This window comes from Aplidium turbinatum, chromosome 12 (genome assembly GCF_918807975.1).
Source record: "Aplidium turbinatum chromosome 12, kaAplTurb1.1, whole genome shotgun sequence".
Taxonomy (NCBI): domain Eukaryota; kingdom Metazoa; phylum Chordata; class Ascidiacea; order Aplousobranchia; family Polyclinidae; genus Aplidium; species Aplidium turbinatum.
Window position 1 is genome coordinate 15,180,703 of NC_137483.1, and position 22,171 is coordinate 15,202,873.

The 22,171-nt window shown below is 37.3% G+C and overlaps 1 protein-coding gene and 1 non-coding gene across 2 annotated transcripts; both read right to left on the reverse strand.

Moving 5' to 3' along the window:
- Positions 1-1,121: 1,121 nt before the first annotated feature.
- On the reverse strand, positions 1,122-14,591 carry LOC145780717 (legumain-like). The gene is made up of 12 exons (XM_082592337.1): positions 14,329-14,591; positions 13,739-13,836; positions 10,377-10,458; positions 10,139-10,300; positions 9,785-9,847; positions 9,205-9,393; positions 8,543-8,632; positions 8,130-8,207; positions 4,072-4,188; positions 3,656-3,823; positions 3,164-3,231; positions 1,122-2,223 (listed from the first exon to the last, which is right to left on the reverse strand). Exons 1-12 carry the CDS (start codon positions 14,497-14,499, stop codon positions 2,190-2,192), a joined length of 1,320 nt encoding a protein of 439 aa, XP_082448463.1. The 5' UTR covers positions 14,500-14,591; the 3' UTR covers positions 1,122-2,189.
- On the reverse strand, positions 6,664-6,767 carry LOC145781458 (U6 spliceosomal RNA). Its single transcript, XR_014290751.1, has one exon. It is a non-coding gene; the product is annotated as a U6 spliceosomal RNA (small nuclear RNA).
- Positions 14,592-22,171: the final 7,580 nt, after the last annotated feature.

Here is a 22,171-nt window from a genome sequence, read left to right on the forward strand (position 1 = left end):
GACTTACTGATAGAGACAGGTTTATTATTACGCGCGCGACGCGAACATTTACGTAACTTAGTGTATGGTATTGTTGCTTGTGTTTTGTTTCCAATGCGTTTGCCTAGCTTTGCTTTTGTGTTCCAAACGACCTCAGGGGACCCACTTCAGAGATCATAAATATTTTCCATAGTTATGCGACATTGTACATTTGAAACGTTGTATTGTCTGAACAAGCTCATGTAATAAGAGCATTCGATTATTTTTCTCTTGGGAAAAACAGCTACTTCTACCCCAGTAATGTTTTTGAGGCCGGTATGTTGGTTTCATAATCTCATGCTCAGTTTTGATTTAATCATAATTGTTTATGCCTGCTTTCTGACCCTTTACGAAGCCCTTGTTTACATGGCAAGTTTCGGTCGACTGCGTTGCCCTTCCCAAAATAGGCTTCATGCACATTCCCGGATGTTGTCACCGCGATGACGTTAATTTTTGATGGCGAGGCGGAAGATTCGAAAGCAGTTTTATTTAGGGTTTGAATATTTATTATCGTGGAAGTCATACAGTATGTAAGTACACTCTTAAACTAACTTAATGTTTATTTTTCTATTCTTTGAAAGGGATCAGTAACTAATTGATATCGGATTTGTATCATACTGAAAGATCAATGTAGATGTAATTGCCTACTGGATTCGTGAAAACTAAATGGCTGCTGGTGCTACTGCTCAGTAAATCTTTCATCCCTTTCCTCTGCTATACCCCTATGCTGGCCTAGTCCATTACTAGCGCTCAGTTTATAAATTCGTGACTTTGGATGGTGCTTAACTAGCCCTCTTATTCCACGCCCTGCAAGCTCCCTGGTCTCAGTGGGGCTAAGCCCTGTTAATTTTCTAGGTTTTGCTGTGTGTTGGGTCCCCTTTATTGTATTCTCTGTTTAATGTATGTGCGGTCCGCATAACAACTATTGGTCGCCAAATAGAATCAGTAACTCAACCTGTGGTGGTTACAATGTCTTTAGGCAAAGCAACAAGTAGAGCACGTTACATGTAATGTACTATATCAGGTTGTACTTGAGTCTCCTTTGCTTCAATCTGAAATTGCGCTACTGCGACAGGCTGTGCAAACACTGAAAGATTCAAATCCAACGGATTAAATCGGTTCTTTATTTTTGTGATCATTCAATTATAAAGAAAACAAACTTAGAAGTTACAATGAAAAATGTAAAAGACATATTAGCAAATCACGTCGGTGCAAAAATGAACACCAGACAACTAGCTCAGAGAAAGGGTGACCACACTGGCAATGCATTGCGTCTTGACGCACCTACGACAGTGATATCCGTTTCTGTTGTGTCGTAATTCCGTTATGTTAACAAATGTAGCTAATATTGTGTTTGTGTCTGCCCTGGTTTGTGTAGAATGAAGAAGACTTTAAAAACGGCTTGTGGTAATGAAAAAGATTGTGTATACAAAAGCATGTGCCATCATGTATTCCATATGCTAGCATCTACATTCTACATAATTGTAACTTGCATACAATTTAAAGAGAGTTCTGATTAACTATGTCAAAGAAAGTGATACCTTGACATCGGTTGGAAAGTTGCCGTATGTTGAGAAAAGTTTAATGAAGTGTAAATGCAAATGTTTGAAACGGACCAAAAACTGTTAAACGTGAAATGCTAATCACAACTATACAAGAAAAAGCGTGGGAATACAAAAGGTCTTTGGTTTTAATCAGAAAAAAAAAGACAACGAAGGCCGTACAACTGAAACACAACAAGAAGTGATAAACGTTCACTAATGACATCATTTCATTAGAGTTTACAGCTGACTGTTATCAATAATAAAAGCAACTCATGAAAGTAACACTGCTGTTGTTGCTAGGTCTTTATTTGATTTGTTAAACAAAAAAACAATTTCCAAAAAAAATTTTAAAAAGATTTTATATCTTGCAAAATCGACACGACGTGTGTTTTTGTGATGATTTCAAATTAAACGGCGTTAAACGTCCACACAAGAGGATTTGTGGTAACTCGGAATTGTTAAAACTGTGGCCGCAATGACGTGAGAAAGCGTTTTATTTTCGATGATGATCAATAACAATTTCAGCTCATCGATAACAATAAAGCGAGAAAAGTTTTGCATAATCATGATGTCATAATACTGTGATTGTATGAGTGTCCATGGTGATTTCATCCTTCGTTCTGGTACTCAGTGACAGACAGCCCGGATGGACGCAAGGACCCTGCAGAAAAACAAAAAAAATCGAGAACTGTTCGTCTCAAGAATCTAAACCGCTCTTTCCCGATCTTTTCGTTGCAAAGCTATTTCCCAGACTGCAAAATCCGTCATTTTTACATTGATTCAACGCCTGCAGACGTTGAATCAATGTAAAAATAACCGAATTTGCTGTTTGGGCTGGTTGCAGGAGGACAGACCCTTACAATTACGAAAGAAATATAAACAACACTTTCCGGTCAAAATAATTATTATCACTGAAAGCTTTTGCAATGTATATCAAATTAAGCACAGTAATAAATAAATAAAGCAATTAATAAATCAACAAATGCGTGACCAAAAAAAAGCTCGTGTGCCTGTCCACGACTCGTCGTGGACAAACAATTTTGCCACACACGGTACGAAACCTAATTTCTGGTATTTGTAACAATTACAACAAAAAACAAATCCACATATTAATTAGTAAGCTTCACAAGGTAGATTTATGATACGATCATGCTATGCTACGATCATGCTACGATCAAGCTACGATCATGCTGCTAAAAGCGAAACTCAATTAATTAGTAAGGTTGACACAACCAATACAAAATTATAAGCTTCAGTTATGGAAAGGAGCTTATCCAGTATCCATCAAAACTTACTGTTTTTACATCGTTTCAAAGTCCAAAAAATGAGAAAAAGAACATTTTCGTTCTTACATTTACGGAATGTAGCTAACCAAAGAATTTTCCAAGTCTGTCTTCATAAACAAAAGTGCCATGACTAAATGCCTCGGGGATTCTTTGTACTTCTGAGGCGGTAGAAGAAGACATCAATATTATATGAATATAAAAAGACTGAAAGCTAATCAGCCTAAAACCACGCGACAGCAAAAACAAGTTTAATCATGAGACTTGTATCACACTCAACATCCAATCATCTGCTATTAAGTCTAACGCAAAGCCTACCTGGTGGGAGAGAGTCCAATGTCGCACAGATTTCCGAAAACAAACAGTTGGCGATACGCGTATTCATACTGGAACGAAATAAACAGGTTTCTAAGCATGCAGTCACAAAGTAAAGGATTTGTATTAAAAAAAAACGTTTTGCTTTCACCAAAGGATGACAATTTTGATTTACCGTAAATATATTGTTTTTTCTGCAATTCAGATGTATTTTCTGATTTGACAAAACTTGTTTTAAAATGTTAAATACAGCTCGGTTTTGACATTTTAAAATCCGACACGTGAATTCAGAAGCGTTAAAAATAACTATTTTTTCAATATTCAACTCAAATTTAAACTCGCAACTAATAGATTTGAAACCCCAGACAATATAACCCTAAACACATGACATCGACAAGCATGACAGTTTACTCTTCTTATAAAGCGGAATTAATTACTTCCTGGGCAAGACAACACGTGAAAAAGAAAATACATAATATATCTCTAATCGCTTACGTCATCCAGTTCAAAGCAAGCTGCATCGAATTCTTGAATTGCTTCCTTGTAACATTGGAGTTGGTGCAACTTTGGCTTTGAATTGATAGCCAGGTCAAGCATGTCACTGTCTCCTTGCGTAGCGTGGTAAGCGATGGTCTTGGCAGTCCACTGAATGCGTCGGCGAATCTAGCATAAAAAATCGACATTAAGCCGTATTTCTTAACGATACAGTTAATCCATTAGCGTAGCAAAAATGTTAAATCTTCAAATTAAAAATGGAATCTTGAATTAGCAAACTAGCACCATTACCTTAACTGAATTTTTTTCTGACACAAGCATCAACTGCTCCTCTTCACCAAAATGATTCAATTAGTCACTATTTTGGAACAAAATGTTTTTATGTGTTAGAAGTCATACGAAATTTACATCAATACCTCCATCTCTTTGTCCAACTGGACTTGTAGATTCAGTCTTTTCTCCAGAGTTGTCGATGTTTTTATTCTATTTTGCAAAATGTGTAGAGGCACATCAGGGGAGGGAACACCATCATACTAAAATTCATCAGCACAATCCTCGTCAGTTCATCAGGTGTAACCTCATTTCACCAAGTTAATCTCAGTATCACATTCGGCACATAGCACAAAAGTAGAAAACAGAACATTGTATTTTTATAAGTGTTGAAGCTGTACCGGGTCTGCTGCATGGTCAGCATTATGTGTTTGCAGCCGCCTGCAGCTGAGGTGACTTCCCAAATAAGCAGCATTAAGTTACTAATCAGGCAGAAATTGAGAAATATTTCTAAATTGCTGTGGAAGACTTTACAACAAAATCAGTTCGTGTTTACCCAGCCAGAAATCAGTACTTTTACATTGATTCAACGTCTGCAGACGTTGAATATAGAGTATAACCAAAAATACTTTTCTTGAGGAGTTAAAGAGCACAAACGTCTGCAGACGTTGAATCAATGTAAAAAAGACTGATTTGCTGGCTGAGCAACTTTTCTTTGTCTACTTTGGCAAAGGGCGTAATTTTCAACAGAACTGCGGTAAACAGAAAGACAATGACGTCAACAATAATTGCTGTTTGTATCACGAGACCATAGAAAAAGTTTCCGAGCGTTGAAGCAACTTTCAGACCAGTTAGCAAAATTGAATGGCATTGTTGAAGAATCATGACAAAAATCAATTAAAATATGACTGGTTTAAACTGGCCAAACTGGCAATTTGTACTGTTACGAGGTCTAAGCGATAAATAATGGGGGTTGATAAAATAAGCATGGTAGTTGTGAACGGTGCACGACATCTGGGCGAGCCCAACTAGGCGAAACCCACTTGGGCGAGACCAAGTGGGCGACGGCCAAAGTGGGGGACGGTAGCGAAAGTTTAGCCGTTCGAAACGGTAGTGACCTATATAATTTATCTAGTAAAAAGTGGTTGACGTCAGTTATGAACACTCCCTAGCCGTTATCGAAACTTGTCAGTCGCAATACCGATGCTGAATGCTGATGGTGCATTCTGTTGAAACATTTTCGGTATAAGCGACAGGCAGCAGAATCATCCGGCAACCACTGCAAAGTTCTGATTCCGTGTGACTTCAAGTCTTGAAATGCAATGACTGTCAGTCACAATGTGTTCTGTAAACCGCTGATGCGCCTACGCAGCGTCTAGAGTAGAGCTTCCCAAACTGGGAGTCGCGTAACGAACTTTAGGGGTCGCACAATTTTACATAAACTACTGCTTATTATCCTATGATACTTTTTAGACATTTGTTTCAAAACGCAGTTGTTAAAACTGATGTAACTGCTCAAAACATTATTCTTTAAAAGTGAGCTGTAGGTTCTGCGTAAATCGGCCTAGCCCTGGTAGTGGGCTAACTTGAGAACTGCATGCTAGTAGCTAAATATTGAAAAAGTAAAACTAGTCGAATCAATGGATAGCTGGTTAAAAAAATCGAACGGTTACGATAATTTCGACGAGTTTTTCACAAAAATGGGACTATTTTGGAAGGACTGTGTTGGTATGTGTACTAAGGGAGCTGCTGCCTTGAAACCGCTTAGAGACAAACATTGATCAACGGCTGAACTTGCTTTGAAGCAGAAAGCAGTCGCACCCATCACACTGAATAACTTTGTTTTTTTGTTACGCTACGTGTAAAGTAGCAGGTTTCGAGTACCAGTAGCTTGTTTATACTGTAGTTTTGTTGGAGGCCTTTGAATAAATATTACAGATGTATATTTTGCGCTGTTTATCATTTCAATTGTGGACAATTTTAGGAGATTCAAAGGGGTCGCGAGCAAAAAAGTTCGGAAAGCCCCGGTCTAGAGCATTCGGATTAAAACATATCAGTTGACGTTCAGTAGCAGAGGACCCAGCTTGCTGTATTAACCACACGCAAATCAGTAGCTATTACTGCAGTAAATGACTTTATTTTAAGTGCCCACGTTAAAATTATGACTTATGCCTACTGAATCCGAATGCTCTAGACCAGGGGTCACCAAATGGCGGCCCGCGGGCCGCATGCGGCCGCCACGCTGTATCGCTGCGGCCCGCGGAAGGTATCAGCGTACAAGTATAACCAAAAATATTTTTCTTGAGGAGTTAAAGAGCACGAAGGCAAAAAATACTTTCCGGGAAGCATATTTTCGCTTTGCATACGATTCCACCGACCGACCAAGCAGATTATAGTTCTAGGTGGGGGTTGCTTAAAGCTATTCCAATGCGATGTCCAGCCACACTGTCCCAGTGGTTGATTAAAACGTCTGTTCTCGAATTTCGAGCATAGGGTTGCTTATTTTAAGTTTGCAAATGTCATGTAAACACTAGTGTACGCTTCACCGTTATTGTGTTTCACGATCAGTGTTCTCTTTATGCAAGTTTTTGTTGGCAAAATAGGTCGGTGTGCCAACTCAATTTATAATAAATTGGCAAAATATTATATATAAATTTAAAGACTTTTTCTGATTGTAGCCTATTATGAAAATATTTAGCTTAGTACTGCAAAATGTTTTTTTTTTCTTCTTTTTTTAAAGAAATATAGAACGCTTTCATGATTTCGCGTGTCATCCTTGCGCAGGGGCCATGCTAATCTTCTCTGTATCGTTCCAATTTTAGTATATCTACTGCCGAAGCAAGTTCTGCAAAATGTTATTAATCAACAAATTCTTGCCACGCTGATAAGCATCGCAAGTGACAGTTGTCTATAACAAAAGAAAGACGGTTTTATAGACTCTCACAAAAAGGATGAAAAACCAACTCATTGCTTTTTTAAAGGGAAGACTGTTCATGAATTACGATAGAATTACGATTTTTGGGTGATTTCTACAAGCATTTGTTTCATGGTGCCTGGTTTCTTTTTCCCTGTTATTGGAGCCTATTTTTCGCTGATATGTTTGTAGGTCACTATTGTTGCCTGTATTGCAATGTGTCAAACATTTCCTTGTTTACTAAAATTGTTAATTGCAACATATCTTTTGTGAAGCAAAGTGACAACACCACTCTTGCTTGGCGATGAATATTCTGATGATACCGCTCGCCTCGCTATAAGTGCGCAAAACAAGTGGCCTCGTTTATTAGGCATTGTTAAAAAAAGTCAAAAGTGTTGTAAAAGGAGCTTGGCCTGGCAGTAGCGTTGTTCGATTAATTTTGTTGCTGCGGTATTCTAACATAAATATGAACAACATGTAACGCTGGATACTGGGTACGAAATACGTTCTTTTTTAGCATAAGAGTCAACCTACCTAACATTTTATTAGTGCGGCCCGCCACAGCTCTCCTTAGTGCCAAAGTGGCCCGCATGCAAAAAAGGTTGGTGACCCCTGCTCTAGACGCTGCGTAGGCGCATCAGCAGTTTATAGAACACATTGTGACTGACAGTCATTACATTTCAAGACTTAGTCACACAGAATCAGAACTTTGCAGTGGTTGTCGGATGATTCTGCTACCTGTCGCTTAAACTAAAAAATGTCTCAACAGAATGGTTAGGGAGCGTTCATAACTGACGTGAACCATTTTTGGCCATTCCTCTTGGGAGGTCTTCGTTTGTCTCTTTTCTGAGGGGTTTCTCTTAAGCTTCGCGATACACCGTGACGCCGCAAAGCAACTAGATAAATTATATAGGTCACCACCGTTTCGAACGACTGAACTTTCGCTAACGTCGCTCACTTTGGCAGTCGCCCACTTCGACCGTCACCCATACGGTCCGTCGCCCACTTGGGTCGTCGCCCAGATGTCGTGTATCGGTTGTGAAGGAGAGAGGGTGTTGAAGAAAACCCTCTCATTGTGTACAAAACTATCATACAACTTTCAGAAAACCTGGCGGCCAAAAGTAAAAGAAATATGCAAGGTATCTTGCAGTAAGTGTTCCAAAACAAAATACAGTGTATCAACAAAAACGTTAGCTCGACAATTTCAACTAAGCTTTTCTGTTCCCACAATTAACTTACACCTTAATTGAATAAGACTACGTAAAAGCACTACACGGTTTTGCAACTCACAATTTTTCGCAGCGGTTTTTGATTCACTTTGCTGTTGGCTTCTCCTTGAAAAAATCCAACAACTTCTGAGCTTAATGACTGAAAGAACAAAATTACAGAAATTGAACGAGCAAAAAGCCCCAATCAGTTGCTTATGAGATACGAAGCAAACCAGCAGGCCAAAGTTCATTGTACAGCGTACATCACATGAAAACAACAAGATAAATTGGCGAGCGTTGAGTAATTAGTGAAACAATCTTTGTCTCCAGCTAGAAAACGATGCAACAAATCAAACAGCTAAAAATACTTCGATCATTTTTCAGAAAGTAACGAATGCTGCAGCAGCATTGGAAAATAAAAACAAAAAATTTTGGCAAACATCATAAAAGTGTAACTATGTTAGTTCACATGACTTTGTGCAGCGATGTCCTCACCAAGTCGCCAAATTGCATCACATGACTTGTGTTGGTGTCGGCTTTAACAACCTCGTACTGATGGTGCAATGACTCCTTTTCAATATTTTCCTGTCAATAAATAGTTATTACACTTATATATCTCTAAATTAAAAATGTATTTATTGCAACGCTGCTGCTCACATTTTGCATTAAAAGTTCAAACTTATAACGGTATGCCTATTTGTAATCTGCAGATCACAGCTGCAGATGAGGTGTATTAACCAATCAGATGGCAAAATTTACATCAGCTGATTACAGCCATGTGACTCATGCACGCATTGAGGGTTAGGGAAGTAGTCATTTCGACGACGTGGGTTCGATACTCACCACCGCCATTACCATTTTTTCTTCTGTAATTAGCAAACAAAGTTCAGAGCAAGAATCAACTCTGGCTTAGAGCTAGAATAGTCACAATAACTGCAGTCAGCGAGTTTATAGAGAATATTGTCCTATGTTAAAGTGGCTACCGTACAAAACACTCCATCTGCTGCAGAGACCTACAGCTTACAAATACGCTAACGCTATAGCTACCTTCAAAGAAAACTAATCACAAACTTTAAACTACAAACAATGAATTGATGTTAGTTGGTTTGGTACTGTGATGTGCAGGAAAAGTTACCAAATGTCAATCTCAAAATTACCTTATCCGAGTCTTCTAGCCAGTTGACTGAATAAACATCGCCGAGGAAAGTTTCGCGTTTGTCGTCATAATAACAAGCATAAGATGACTCAGCTGAATTGGCGGCGGTTGTTGCGTAGACGTTGATATTCGTCGCCAACACGTTTTCAAACATGGAGCCACTCTCGCAAGCTTCGACGTAGAGAACCAGCTGTATATGAGAATCAAATGAGCTTTAAAGTAAGCAAAAAGTACTTTTGCAGTACTCACTGGCGGAAGAATACATACTAACCCAACGATAAATGAAAGTCTCATCAAAAACGTTCAGTTTTCAGGGGTATTTTTTTCCCTAAGTGGTGAAAATGTATGCACAACATTTGAAAGACAACTGGTTCGACACATAAGTACATGGACGTGCCTTTGTAAAAAAAAATTTTTTTTTTTTTTTATACCATTAACAATTTAAATTCGACGTCAGGTTAGACAAAATAAGTGGAAAATAAATTAATCGAATTGCTGGTTGAAGTCATTTGTTACTAATCTAGACCATATTGTAACATTGTTGTCCACAAATTAGTTGCTTGTAAATACAATCAACAAACCTGCTTGTATTGGTTGTTGCGGTGCATGTTGTTTATTGCATTGTTCAAGTCATCCTTCATCAGCTGAAACACAATGTCAAAAATGCCATATAAATAAATGTAACTGTGATGTATTCATCACTCTGATATCATCCCAACAAAAAATTCCAAAACAATTAACAAAAATATTTCAATTAGCCTGGACGAATTCAACCAGCAGTGAACCAATGTAAAGAAGTGATTTAATGACTGAGACAGTACGAAAGCACATGTTACTTACAACCCATGCAACTAACATCTGCAGACGTTGAATCAATGCAAAAAGCACTGATTTGTTTGATCGGAAACAACATGCGCTTAAAGTGCAAACTGTACCTCTGAGGATGGAAAGGCGATCAAGCCTGGAGCACCATGATCAGCAAAGTAGACAAAGACATGATCGTTCGGTCCGCTCTTGATCACTTTGCCGCTTCCAATTCCTTGCATGGCCGCACTATTCCCCGTGAGAATGTTTAAGAAGTTCTTTGGTGTCACATCCTAAAAATAGACATGGTTACCATATCATATTCATGTGGTCACTTAGGTCACTAAGTACAACATATATACCAGATACCTCTTCTGTGTAGTCCTTAGGAACACCTTTGTACACATCAGTACCGTCTGGGTGATTGATTATGATGCCAGGAGTAGGATTTCTAAAACAAAAATCGGATTAAAATAAAGATATTTACAATATATATACATTATTAGCAAAGTGATAAAAAACTCGCAATTAGTTTAATATCATGACTAAAAACATATTTTCATAGGGATGTAAATTTATTTACGTACACTTCAAATAACCTTATTATCACTGAACTGCGATTCTCAATAAAAGAATGTGTTGATTATTTGTTTCTGTGTTGTTTCAGATTTCATAATAAGATCGCAAGCAACAAGTTTCAAAGTCTTTCATAAACAAATCAGTTAGAAATTCTTTAAATTAAAAAATAAATCCAAAAGTATGCTCATGTGACCCAACAAACTCTAAGCTGTAAAATAACAGTATAAATAGATAGAATTTCCCCGTAACAATATCCTTGCAAACACACAGTACCTTGCACAAATTGCATTTATTATCACAATTGTATACCTGTAGTGCAAGAGTTCATACTGCGTAAATAGTTCAGTTATTCATCAGAACTAAATGACATCTAGCAATGTCAACATGGCAAAAACAAGGGTCCACGTCTTTTAGGCGCTGACAGTTAGGCGCTGGTCTAATAGGCGCGCACACTGTGGCGTCTGGATATTTAGGTGCGGAGCACTAGGGCGCCCGTTCATTTAGGTGCTATTCCTAGTAAAGTCTGTAAATTGTATCAGCTTGGCAGGTAGGTAGGGGCGTAGGGCAATGCTTTTCACACAAAATATTATATTGAACAGGAAAATATATTGTTTTGTTAATGCGTGTGCGTTGTTGGTCATGGCTTCAGTGAGTGAAGTTGCTTAAACCGGCAATGCTTTTTCACACAAAATGTTATATTAAACAGAAAAATATATGGGTGAAGCTGCTTGAACCGAAAATGCTTTTCACACAAAATGTTATATTGAACCATGGACTTCTAAATAGTATCAGGACTGGAAACTCAGTTGACAACAGTAGGCCAAACAGTTGGTACAACAGTTGGCCAACAGGGTTAGTTACTTGGCTGTTGGCCCACTGTTGGCCAACTGTTGTACCAACTGTTTGGCCTACTGTTGTCAACTGAGTTTCCAGTCCTGATACTATTTAGAAGTCCATGATTGAACAGAAAAATATGTTATGGCTTCCGTGAGTGAAGCTGCTTAAACCGGCAATGATTTTCACATAAAATGTTATATTGAACAGAAAAATATGTTGTTTTTTTAATGCGCGTGTTCAGCATTTATTTGTTGTTAGTCCAGGTTTGCGCCGGCAAAAGCTTTATCAATAAATTGTTCAAGTTTCCGAACATGTATGAGTTCACTTTTAATTAGGTCAAATAATAACTAAACATCAGTAAAAAATGTACCGTAGGCTGTACTCAAGCAGGTGGTAGGCTTGAGTGAAGAGTAACTTAGTTTTCCGTCAAAACCCGGACTAAGTTTAATAACGAGCGAAGTCTCACCATTATGCTTGCAACTTGTAGCCAAGGTGTAGCCTATATGCCCTGTAGAAATGTATTCATGTGAACAGTAGTAGAGCGTCTTACGCGTTCTCGTCACATGGCCAATCCATCCCGAACAGAAGTAATTTATATTTAATCTAAATTACCAGACATTTTTCACACAAATCTGTTGTATTTACGCAGTAAAAATATGTCATGTGATCGACGTAGACGCACAATCTTGACATCAAATGAAAGCACACACCTTCAGCTATCCGAAGATGCAAAGCTTTGCAATAAAATTTAAAACATTGTATGTACAACTAGCAACTTTCCAAACGGTATTTTTCTAATTTCTAAAAAAATTAAAAATTGGCAGAAAAGTGTACTTCATTATAATCTTTACTACCCAAGCATGATAAAATAATTTGAAAATATATGTAGTATAATCGAATGCCAAAACAATTCTGCACATGAGAAAAAATTTACTTCGTTTCTGGCCGCAATGCTTTAGGAGGTACAGCAGAATGATTATGGAGAAATTTGGAAAATTTTAAGCAAAAAGTTTTCGTAATTTAGCCTACAGTCTTTTTGATCGAGAAATTCCAAAGTAAGGGGTTGCCTAGCCAGTTTTGACTGCCAATTCCAATAAGTGAAAGAAAAAAAATCCACTGTGTCCCCATCTTTAAGAAGTCCTCATCCGATAACTGCACCGCCAAAATTTTTTTTTTCATTAGTTAAAAAAGGACAGGCAAAGACTATGGATCTGCCATCATTTACATTATTTTTTTTGCTTGAAATAGGCTACCTTTTAACCTTGGACGTAGGGATACTTCCTTGGTCATCATGGCAAAAATCCCAAGACGTGTGTATACGTCCGTGGTCGCAAAAGAGTTAACTAAAAAGTGAACTCAATAATGTTCGGAAGCTTGAATAATTTATTGATAAAGCTTTAACCAACGCAAACTTGGACTAACAACAAATAAAACAATAATAAATCAATAAAACAACAATATATTTTTCTGCTCAATATAACATTTTGTGTGAAAAGCATTGCCGGTTTTAGCAGCTTCACTCACTGAAGCCATGATATAATTTTCTGGCAAGCTACCAAGCTGATACAATCTATAGACTTTATTAGGAATAGCACCTAAATGACCGGGCGCCACAGTGCTCCGCACCTAAATATCCAGATGCCACAGTGTGCGCGCCTATTAGACCAGCGCCTAACTGTCAGCGCCTAAAAGACTTGCTCCCAAAAACAATATGCCATGAACTACATATTCATATGCAGCACTGACACAGTTAAAAAGAAACAGCAGGCAAACAGTAGTTGTCCCTTTCCGCATGCCAGGCTGAAATATATTTTTCAAGAATATTTCACAGAACTGTATCTTAAATGAAAAGAAGACCTTCACACCAATTAAAACTATATTATATATAGTATAATTGGAACAGCATAGGTAACAACATTTAAAATAATAAAACTCTAACAGGTTTAAAACTATAAGACTTACAATTTATACACACTCCAAATTTGTGACAAAATACTGAATATGTTTTTTTTTTAGTTTTTATGGCTGTTGTTTGCAATAAAACAGTATTAACTACGTGCTCAAGATTCTTTTTAAAAAAATTGATTAATATAAGGAAATCGTTCTGCAAAAGACACATAAAGCAATGAGCATAACTACTAACTAGCTTGTTTTGCTTTATGCTTATACAGCATCCATGGAATGGACGTTTAACCTGAAGGAAGGAGATAGTAACAAAAACAATAACTTTAAAACATTACCAGTCACACACTAAACTGACAACTTGTGTGCTTACAACCCACACACTTGTTCTGGCACACTCATTCACTACTTACTCTGGAGAATGAGCAATGTCGTCAAACATCATTACAACAATCTGCTCATCAGGAATTCCATGTTTATGGACAACTTGGTATGAATGGCAAACATCAGCCTGGTAATTGCAAAAAAAAATAGAAAATAGGTGGGTGGAAATTTATGATGCATATAAAACAGGTGATCAATATAACTCCAAACCTATTTTTCTACGCCCACAATTTCACAAAATAAAACCAATGATATAACATTGAAACATATCTTTTGAGAAATTCAACACGACAAAAAACATGGATTGATGATTAAGCTTGCATAACCATAAAAAATCACAAAAAATGTTTATATTTTTATACAAAAGTAACAAAACCCAAGAAAAACTTCACACCAACTGTTAATCAAAAACTTTTTCAAACCCTAATTTATATTTTGTAAAGCTTTTGCACAGTTTCAAATTTCTTTCAAAGCTGTACTAACCTACACCTATATAATACTGATTCAGTACTAAACCATGCATTTTATAGTAAGGTTAAAGTGTCAATACAACGGATTTGCAATGTTCAGTTATTACTTGTAATCGACTAGACAATTGATATATAAGCTACACACGTACCTGATGTCGGTAATTGAAATATCCAGATGATCCAGCTACAAGCAACACCCATATCTTTCCCTTGAAGTCATCGTCATGTTGCTTGTATTCTTTATTGAAATGATGAACAAAATTTGCTTGTGAAAGTGAAATCACAACAAGGAGCAAAACTAAATTGCTTAGGATATGCATTTCAAATTTGTGCTTCTCTTCCAACAGGGAACAAAAACCAGGTGTAAGTTCAATGTAAAATGCTTACCGGTACTGCAAATATAAATTTACAGTTCATGTTTGAGATCTATTTCAGCTTCACATTATATACAATCTACAGTCAGTTTAATCAACAAACGATGGCTCTTGTTTGCCTGATTGTAAGCAAGCAACTTATACTGGAAGCTATTCAAGACAAAATACTGTTGAATGCCTGACAGTCAACATTTGAATTTTGCAAACCGGCATGTGGCAGCAATCATGCAAACAACATTTTCTAGTAGAGCAGTAGAATAGTTGCTTTTCCCTAACTATTTACCACAAAATCTAATAACAAAATTATTGAATTAAATTATTATACTTCAATGCACTTTTGTCACCTTTCTCGTTCATTAATGTGCTGGTATATTCATTATTAAAGCTAGTACCATCTTATTTGTTCCGGACACTTTGAACTAAGACAAAAAATATAATGACATAAATACTCCATAAAATTACAGACTAGTCTGTGACCTAATTTATTCCCACCAACTTAATGCAATCATGTTTTAACATGATTGCTAAGTCAGTGCACTGGTTGCAGCAGTTGGGAGATGTACTCCTGATTTGCTGCCTTAGACCAGCTGCCAAGCAAGAAGAACCAAAAATCGACTTTAATTTGCTAGATCAAAATTTCTGATTTAGTGAGAATAAATTAATTTGTATCGGAAATCAAGTAGCCGAATCGTTTATATCTACATTCTACACGTATGTTTGCAGACATCCTGCGTGCCTAACCCCTTTTAAGTGTGGTGTGGTTGACTCGACTGGTTTTACACTTTTTTTACTGTTGATTTTAGGATTTATCACGTGATAAAAATAAAGCAGAGTGACGTCTCAGACTCAAAGTTGCCGTGCATTTACTTAAAAAATTAAAAAACATCAGTTCAGTTTGCTTTTTTAACTTTCATATAACGAAAAACAATAGGGTTATATCATTCTAGATATCCCTGGGTTATATGCCAAACATAGCAGAGGCAAGGGTGCAGCCAGCAAAACAGTTTGGAGAGAGGCAAATAAGTATTATTGCACAACAGCAAGCCCGACAGCGAGTCGGAGAAAGCAAAGCAATGGGGAGTCTGGGGGACTCTCCCATTAAATTTTAAACAAAGCACCTTAAAAGTGCGCGTTCTGAGAGTAACTTCAACTTAGAGTAACTTAACTTCAACTCTTATTCGTAACAACTTCATCCTATGTCTATAATAAAAGCAGGGATATCTAAAGAAGGGGATACGAAGGCTTTTATTACGTCTGACAATAGAAGGGCTTTTGTTTATCGTAAATAATCTGCGTTTATCGTAAAATGACAATTGGCACCGATAGTAGTTTACTAAATCTTGTTATGATAACTTGCATTGCACTATTAGCATCAGGCCTGGATATTCACAGCATGCTCATGGTTGCTTGTTAATTCAACTACCCATGATATACTTGCTTTACATCTAGCCTACTGCAAAGGCTTTGTTAAAAAAAACAGCTTACTGGTAACTTTTCAACTGTCTTTGTAAACAAGTATTCTTTAAATATGCTCCACTTAACATTTGCTAACTGTCTCATGTAGCTCACTGTACCAGCTGCACTACAAAACTTTCTACGATTTTAAAAATAACCACATTTTAAAGCACTACAAACTACCGCCCTGGTAGTGTCATGAGAATAAGGCAATCGCTGCGAGCCTTCATATCCCCTTCTCTAGATATCCCTGAATAAAAGTTTGTCAAATGATGGTTTAACCAAAGGTGAAATGATTAGCCTATTCAAAGTATTTGGAGGATAACTGCCCCCATTTTTGCCCTGACTACGCCCCTGAGTTGAGGTCAAGAAAAAAGTAGAAGTGAAGACTTAAACGTTGTAACGCGCTTAATACCGAAACAGGACAATCAGTGTAAGATATGGACAGTGTGAGTTCCATTTTGTACCCCTCCCCATCCCGAAATCCACTAGTTGGCCTCTATGTTTAGTACGGTAAAGGCGTTTAAAAATAAGACAAGAAAGCGTTTAGTTAGGGCCGAAAACTCTGTGTGAAGAAAGAATTTACATTTATAATTTTAGCAAAAAGTAAACAACTTTAAGATTTTCTCAATAAAAATTGTTAGCCTAAGTAGACTATGTCAACAATGTCAATGCAGTAGTGCATCTGGAAAAAAGTTGGGGAAACGCCAGAGTTATACCGATGCAAAATTTATAAGATAAATAACCAATGCAAAACTTAATCTTCAAGCAGTAACGTTTGAAAGGAGGTGTTGGCGTTAGCTTCCCATTTGAAAAAGATTTCATTCACGACCGCTGAAGGATTTCAATAATTTATTTCTTGAAAATTTGTATAACCTACACTAGTGTAGGAACTGCTGAAACTACATAGCCTACATACCCAATATCGCTGGTTAGATGACTAAAATCTAGTTGAGCGAGCAAGACGAACAAGAAAATTTTGCCAAACTGGGAAAAAATACGCAGCCTATTAAATGTTACATTAAATTATAAGCCAAAAAACGCTGCCCGAAGTATGAATATGCGTGGGCCCTACGCCAAGGTGGACCCCCAGGCCCCAGTAGGAGGTTTGGGAAGCAGCATATATGGCCTTGCATGATTTAAGCTAGGGATTATCAAGCTTTTGTAGCAGTTTTTTAAACAGACCGAAATGAGCTTTGAAATCATTGCCACTATTACGAATGACGTTTTGTAAATGGTGAAAATGCGCTTGTTCCTTTTTGTGTAGTTGTTAGCCTAATGCCTAATGATTTTATGATATTGTGAACGTCACAGTGTCACACCACAATCGTGCTACGGTCCAAAAGTTAATCAAGCGATTATTTCATCATTGTAAACAATTTATTTTCATCTAATCAAAGACACGTTTTCTATTTCACTATTCCCTTTATTCGTAGCAGTTTTCGTCACTAAAATTTTAATCACGCCATTTATAGTCTCGTAAATTAACCCATTATGACAGTAGAAGGAAAGCAATGACTTTACTTATTTTTCTGCTCTGAAATAGGTCATGAGATAGATTTTGATTGAAGTACAACAAGAAAATGCGGTTGTCATTTATGCAACTCATCAAAACTTCAAGAAATATGAAGTCTGCTTCCAACAAAACAAAATTTTCCAGATTCAAACCCATATCCTCCTGAATCAAAATTTTTTTGCAATTTTTTGTATGTATATTATTTTTAAGGTATCTTAACCAAATTGAACAATATTTTTGAAAAAAAAATTTGGTGGGGACAATTATCAACAATTTTTGGCCTGTCAGTTTAAACTGACGTTAGGAGCAGGAGGGGGCATGTAAAATAAATACGAAAAAGTTTTCTCGGTCAGTGTTTAGTCTAAATATGTATTCAACCAAAGCAATAATGATGGAAAAGGACAAAAAAGTCAAGAAATCACTACATGTTAACGAATCAAATAAATGTCACAGTATCAAAAGATAGGAATGTTCTTGGTTGATTCAATGTCTGGCGATATTGATTTATCGTAAAAATGTACTTTATATTGGCTTGAAACCATTTCGTCTCACATGTTCACCCGGCTTGAGTTCAGCTGAAAGAGCCCAATGCTGACATCATCTATTTCATGTGGTACTCCTTAAAACACTGAGGATGTAGGCCAACATTGCAGGTTTCACAAAAATAAAGGGATGTTCCAGAACATCCTGGTTTGGCGCAGCGGCGTTGTTTCTCTTTTATGATCCAGTGTTGGGCAGTGCTGTATTTTATATGGGGTTGCGGAGATGCCCTGGGTCCCGGAAACAGTATATCTGGAACATCTTTTCGATAAAGCTGGTGGTAACTTTCAACAACTGCTCTTCTGAAGCCCAGAGCATCTATACGAATTTCACCAGCCTCGGTCTTGCGATGGCGATATATTTGAAAAGCATTGTTGACTGCCACATCAATACAAAAACGAAATAATGGCCACCACCATTTTTTGCTTCTCAAGTTGATCATATACTTTGAAACATTTTCACCCAAACAGTCAACGCCACCCATGTGTTGGTTGTAAACGTGTATTACATTTGGCTGCTGAATATCAATCTTTTTTCTCTCTTGCTTACTACATCGCTTCGCTTTTTGCAGTGGGTCTTTTCCTGCAAAGGTTGATAGAACATTTACTACTTTTCTGTCTTTCCATCGGATAGCAGCAATGTTATGTGATGTCTCCACAGCAACATCCGAGGCACCTCTGTGTAACTTGTCAACTTCATTAACTCGTTTGAGGGGAGGATTTTCCATGCGGTTAACTCTGGCTGTTCCTGTAGCTGCAATAGACTTTTCACGAAGGTATCGCAGAAGTCCCGGACTTGTGAAAAAGTCGTCCATAACCACATGATAGTTGGAACTGGACTCGCTTTGTGGAGGTAGATGTTGCAATGCAACAAATGAGCTACTACTGCAGCACCCATCTCAAGCACAATATCCTCGTACTCTTCCAGCTGGGAGTCTTTTCATGCATAAGGGCGGAATTGTACGCAGTAGCCTGACGGCTTCGCTAGCACCCACAGCTTATAGCCAAACTTTATAGGCTTTCCATGAATGTATTGTTTTGCGCCATATTTTCCAAAGTATGGTACCATGCATTCATCCACACTCACATGTTGTTCAGGTTTGTAGTTTGCAAGGCATTGTTTGTTCACTGCAGCGAAGAATGGCCGGAGTTTGGAAAATTTGTCACTTTTGTCTAATTGCTGGTTGTCAGAAAGATTGTTGGGAATGCCCCCATTCCCAACGATATCCAATTCAGCATTAGCCAACAACTGTCTACCACATAGATTGTCCGGAATACAATCCATTTCACCACCATCATCTTCATCTGTATCCATGCCATCATCTTCACGAGGAAATATAACTAAATTTGCTTTAGACACGATTCTGATATTGATTCTTCATCAGTTTCTAACCTTTCAAGAGCTTCCAATGCTTCAAAAACTGTCAATTTGTTGCTATCATGCAAATGTTTTGCCATTGCTATGCTGTATGAAATCAAAAGATGTATGATATATCACCACTTTTAACTTCAAAATGAAACAGTTATACCATATTATGTTCACCAATTGACCTAGTTTAAGTTTTCGTTTGCTAATATATCAACGTTTTGCTTGAGAATCAAAATATTTGCAAAATAACCCCTAAACTCAACTATTCTGCAAGTAATTTGTAAAATCATTTACAATTTACATGCTCCCTTCTGCCCCTAGCGTCAGTTTAAACTGACGGAAGCGGAAATGGTACAAAACTTAAACAAAAAATTAATTTCTTCTAAGTATGCAAAATATGGATACAACAATGTTAGTTCTAACTAATTTCGTGGTTTATGTCATTATAACGCAATCCAGTAAAAATTGACACCGCTATAATTACGAACAACAAAAAATATCCATTTTGGAAATTTGATCCGTTATATCCAGTCGAAGGATAAACGGAATTTCACTAAATGTACTATAGTGTTAGGTACAGACCTTACGAACCTCATAACATACTAACTGGGTTTCGACAAAACAGTTTGTGATCTAGAAACCATCTAAATGTGCTGTCAGTTTAAACTGACGGTAGGAGGATATGGGTTAACATTAGAAAGCGAACATTTTGTGACCACCGTCATTCTGGCAGAATTATTTTTCCGCTTTCCGCCTAAAAAAGTCATCCGTGAATAAGTGCGTGGTATACAATGCGACCTGAGCTACTTTCGACAAAACCCAAATAAAACTATAATCCGCAACACATGCCACTTAAATTTTACATGCATCGGATTCAGTATTGAATTACCTTTCCAGGGATGTGCACCAATAGGTGGGCATTTGGTAGGAACTCCGAGCAGAACAGTCCAAAGATGAAAGAGATATTGACAATAATCAAGAGAATAATGCAATTTTGCATAATTGACACCTCTCCAATAAACCTCAAATAAAACTATAATCCGCAACATATGCCACTTAAATTTTACATGCATCGGATTCAGCATTAAATTACCTTTCCAGGGATATGCACCAATAAGTGGGCATTTGGTAGGAACTCCCAGCAGAACGGTTCAAAGATGGAGGATATATTTACGATAGACAATAAAATAATGCGATTTTTGCATAATTAACACCTCTCCAATAAACCTCAAATAAAACTATAATCCGCAACATATGCCACTTAAATTTTACATGCATCGAATTCAGTATTGAATTACCTTTCCAGGGGTGTGCACCAATAGGTGGGCATTTGGTAGGAACTCTGCACTTTTCCAAACATCTTCGAATAAAACTATAATCCGCAACATATGCCACTTAAATTTTACATGCATCGGATTCAGTATTGAATTACCTTTCCAGGGGTGTGCACCAATAGGTGGGCATTTGGTAGGAACTCCCAGCAGAACGGTTCAAACATGGAGGATATATTTACGATAATCAAGAAAATAATGCAATTTTTGCATAATTGATACCTCTCCAATAAACCTCAAATAAAACTATAATCCGCAACATATGCCACTTAAAATTTACATGCATCGGATTCAGTATTGAATTACCTTTCCAGGGGTGTGCACCAATAGGTGGGCATTTGGTAGGAACTCCCAGCAGCATGGTTCAAAGATGGAGGATATATTTACGATAGACACAAAGTTAATACGATTTTTGCATAATTGACACCTCTCCAAACATCTTCAAATAAAATTATAATCCACAACATATGCCACTTAAATTTTACATGCATCGGATTCAGTATTGAATTACCTTTCCAGGGGTGTGCACCAATAGGTGGGCATTTGGTAGGAACTCCCAGCAGAACGGTTCCAAGATGGAAGATATATTTACGATAGACATTAAAATAATACGATTTTTGCATAATTAACACCTCTCCAATAAACCTCAAATAAAACTATAATCCGCAACATATGCCACTTAAATTTTACATGCATCGGATTCAGTATTGAATTACCTTTCCAGGGGTGTGCACCAATAGGTGGGCATTTGGTAGGAACTCCCAGCAGAACGGTTCAAACATGGAAAATATATTTACGATAGACATTAAAATAATACGATTTTTGCATAATTGACACTTTTCCAAACATCTTCGAATAAAACTATAATCCGCAACATATGCCACTTAAACTTTACATGCATCGGATTCAGTATTGAATTACCTTTCCAGGGGTTTGCACCAATAGGTGGGCATTTGGTAGGAACTCCCAGCAGAACGGTTCAAACATGGAGGATATATTTACGATAATCAAGAAAATAATGCAATTTTTGCATAATTGATACCACTCCAATAAACCTCAAATAAAACTATAATCCGCTACATATGCCACTTAAATTTTACATGCATCAGATTCAGTATTAAATTACCTTTCCAGGGATATGCACCAATAGGTGGGCATTTGGTAGGAACTCCCAGCAGAATGGTTCAAACATGGAGGATATATTTACGATGGACACAAAATAATACGATTTTTGCATAATTGACACCTCTCCAAACATCTTCGAATTAAACTATAATCCGCAACATATGCCACTTAAATTTTACATGCATCGGATTCAGTATTGAAATACCTTTCCAGGGGTTTGCACCAATAGGTGGGCATTTGGTAGGAACTCCCAGCAGAACGGTTCAAAGATGGAAGATATATT